We start from the raw sequence: 1,685 nt of genomic DNA on the forward strand, positions 1-1,685 counted from the left end.
AAGGAACGCGGTGCTGCTCAGGTTGGTATGTGGAGGGCTTGGAGGGTGGGTGGGAGGCTGGCAGCTCCTGGGGGAAGACAGCTACTGCCAGAGGGGGCGACCTCAGCAAAGGCCTGTCCTCTTGGGCCTGCTCTGTCCTGAGAGTGGACGGGAAACCGGTCGGGGGCCCTGGGCTCTCCTGGGGCCCAACATCCTGGGACTCAGAGGAGAAACAGTCCCTGAAAGTAGGGGAGAGGTCATGGCACAGCTGAGGCACAGACTTTGGCCTTTGCCCACTGGCGGCTAGAAAGGCACAAAACACCAAGATAACGGTCTTCCCTCCCTTCCCCCGCCTGCCCTGGTGCCACTGGCCCTTCGCCCCGTCCATCTTGCCCGGCCCCCAATCGGCACCCAGGGATGGGCTGGGAACTCCCAAGACTATTTCAGCATCTTTTGGGGGTGGTTACAGACAGCAGTGCAGAGCCTGGGAGCCCGGGCTGTGGGGTGAGCTCCGATCTGAGCAGACTCCGGACACGGCTGGAGGCGGATCTGGGGGCCTCATGAATGGGGATTTAGCAGCTGGGAAGGTGAGCGGTGCCCCCGGGGCCGCAGGAGAGGGAGGCCCGGCCAGGAAACCCTCCCCAGACTCCCAGAGGCAGAGGGAGCCTTCCATAGTACAGATGGGAAGACCGAGGCTTGGAGAGAGCATGTCTGGGCTGAAATCCTGCGTCCATCCCGGGGTGCTCCTCCAGGAGGGGGGAGTCGGGATGGGCAGGGGGAGACGGATCAGTCCATCAGCCCCACAGGGGGGTTGGCCGGGCTGCTCACCCACTCATGCCGCTTCTAGCACTTTCAAAGAAAGCGGCTCCCATGCCCTGGGTGAGCCGCTGGGGCCCCACAGCCCATCTGGAGGAGGAAGGTCCCGGGGCAGTGGTGGCCGGCCTGGGGGCCGAGCGGGGGGGTGGGCTGGAGGCTCGGGGGGGGGTGTGTGGGGGGTGCAGACAGGACAGGGGTTGTGTGACCCTCACGCCTGCCCCCTCCTTGCCCCAGATGGCTTCCTCCCCCGGCCCCGTGGGACCCCTCGGCAGCCTGGAGCTCCTGGACCTCCTGTTCGATCAGCAGGACGGCATCCTGAGGCACGTGGAGCTCGGGCAGGACTGGGACCGCGGCGGGGAGCAGGTGAGGACGCGGGGGGACCAGGGGAGGACACACGGGGCCTCACTCAGCTCTGTGAAACGTCCAGGGCTCCCGGCGCTCCCTCCCAGCAAGCGCGTCCCTGTGTCCAGCCTCTCAGCTGCCCGAAGGGGTGGACGGCGTCAGCTGCTTCTTAGAGCTGGGAAAGCTGAGGCCCAGAGACGGGCAGAAACGTGTCCAGGGTCACACAGCAGTGCGGGTGGTAACCGAGCTACACGATTGCGTTGAGGCTCCAACAAGCCCAGAGGAAGGAACATTGGCTCCTCCGTCTGGCAGAAAGAGCAAGCGAGGCCCAGAGAGGAACAGCAGCTGGCCCGGAGTCAGGAGCGAAGCAGAAGGGGGGTCATTTATTTATTTATTACTGTTTATTTATTTTTGAGAGAGAGAGAGAGAGAGAGAGAGAGAGAGAGAGAGAGAGAGAGAGAGAGAGAGAGCGTGCGAGCAGGGGCGAGGCAGAGAGAGGGAGACACAGACTCTGAAGCAGCTCCAGGCTCCGAGCTGTCAGCACAGAG

The 1,685-nt window shown here is 64.0% G+C and overlaps 1 protein-coding gene across 2 annotated transcripts in view; it reads left to right on the forward strand.

The window, feature by feature from the left end:
• The first annotated feature begins 468 nt into the window (after positions 1 to 468).
• CREB3L3 (cAMP responsive element binding protein 3 like 3) overlaps positions 469 to 1,685 on the forward strand; it is a 9,139-nt gene continuing 7,922 nt past the window's right edge. For both annotated transcript variants that reach the window (XM_029917381.1, XM_029917382.1), the window contains exons 1-2: positions 469 to 566; positions 1,030 to 1,158. In XM_029917381.1, the coding sequence (XP_029773241.1) occupies positions 540 to 566; positions 1,030 to 1,158 (156 nt within the window). In that variant the 5' untranslated portion in view covers positions 469 to 539. The remainder of the gene's footprint in view (positions 567 to 1,029; positions 1,159 to 1,685) is intronic.

This window comes from Suricata suricatta, chromosome 12 (genome assembly GCF_006229205.1).
Source record: "Suricata suricatta isolate VVHF042 chromosome 12, meerkat_22Aug2017_6uvM2_HiC, whole genome shotgun sequence".
Taxonomy (NCBI): Eukaryota; Metazoa; Chordata; class Mammalia; order Carnivora; family Herpestidae; genus Suricata; species Suricata suricatta.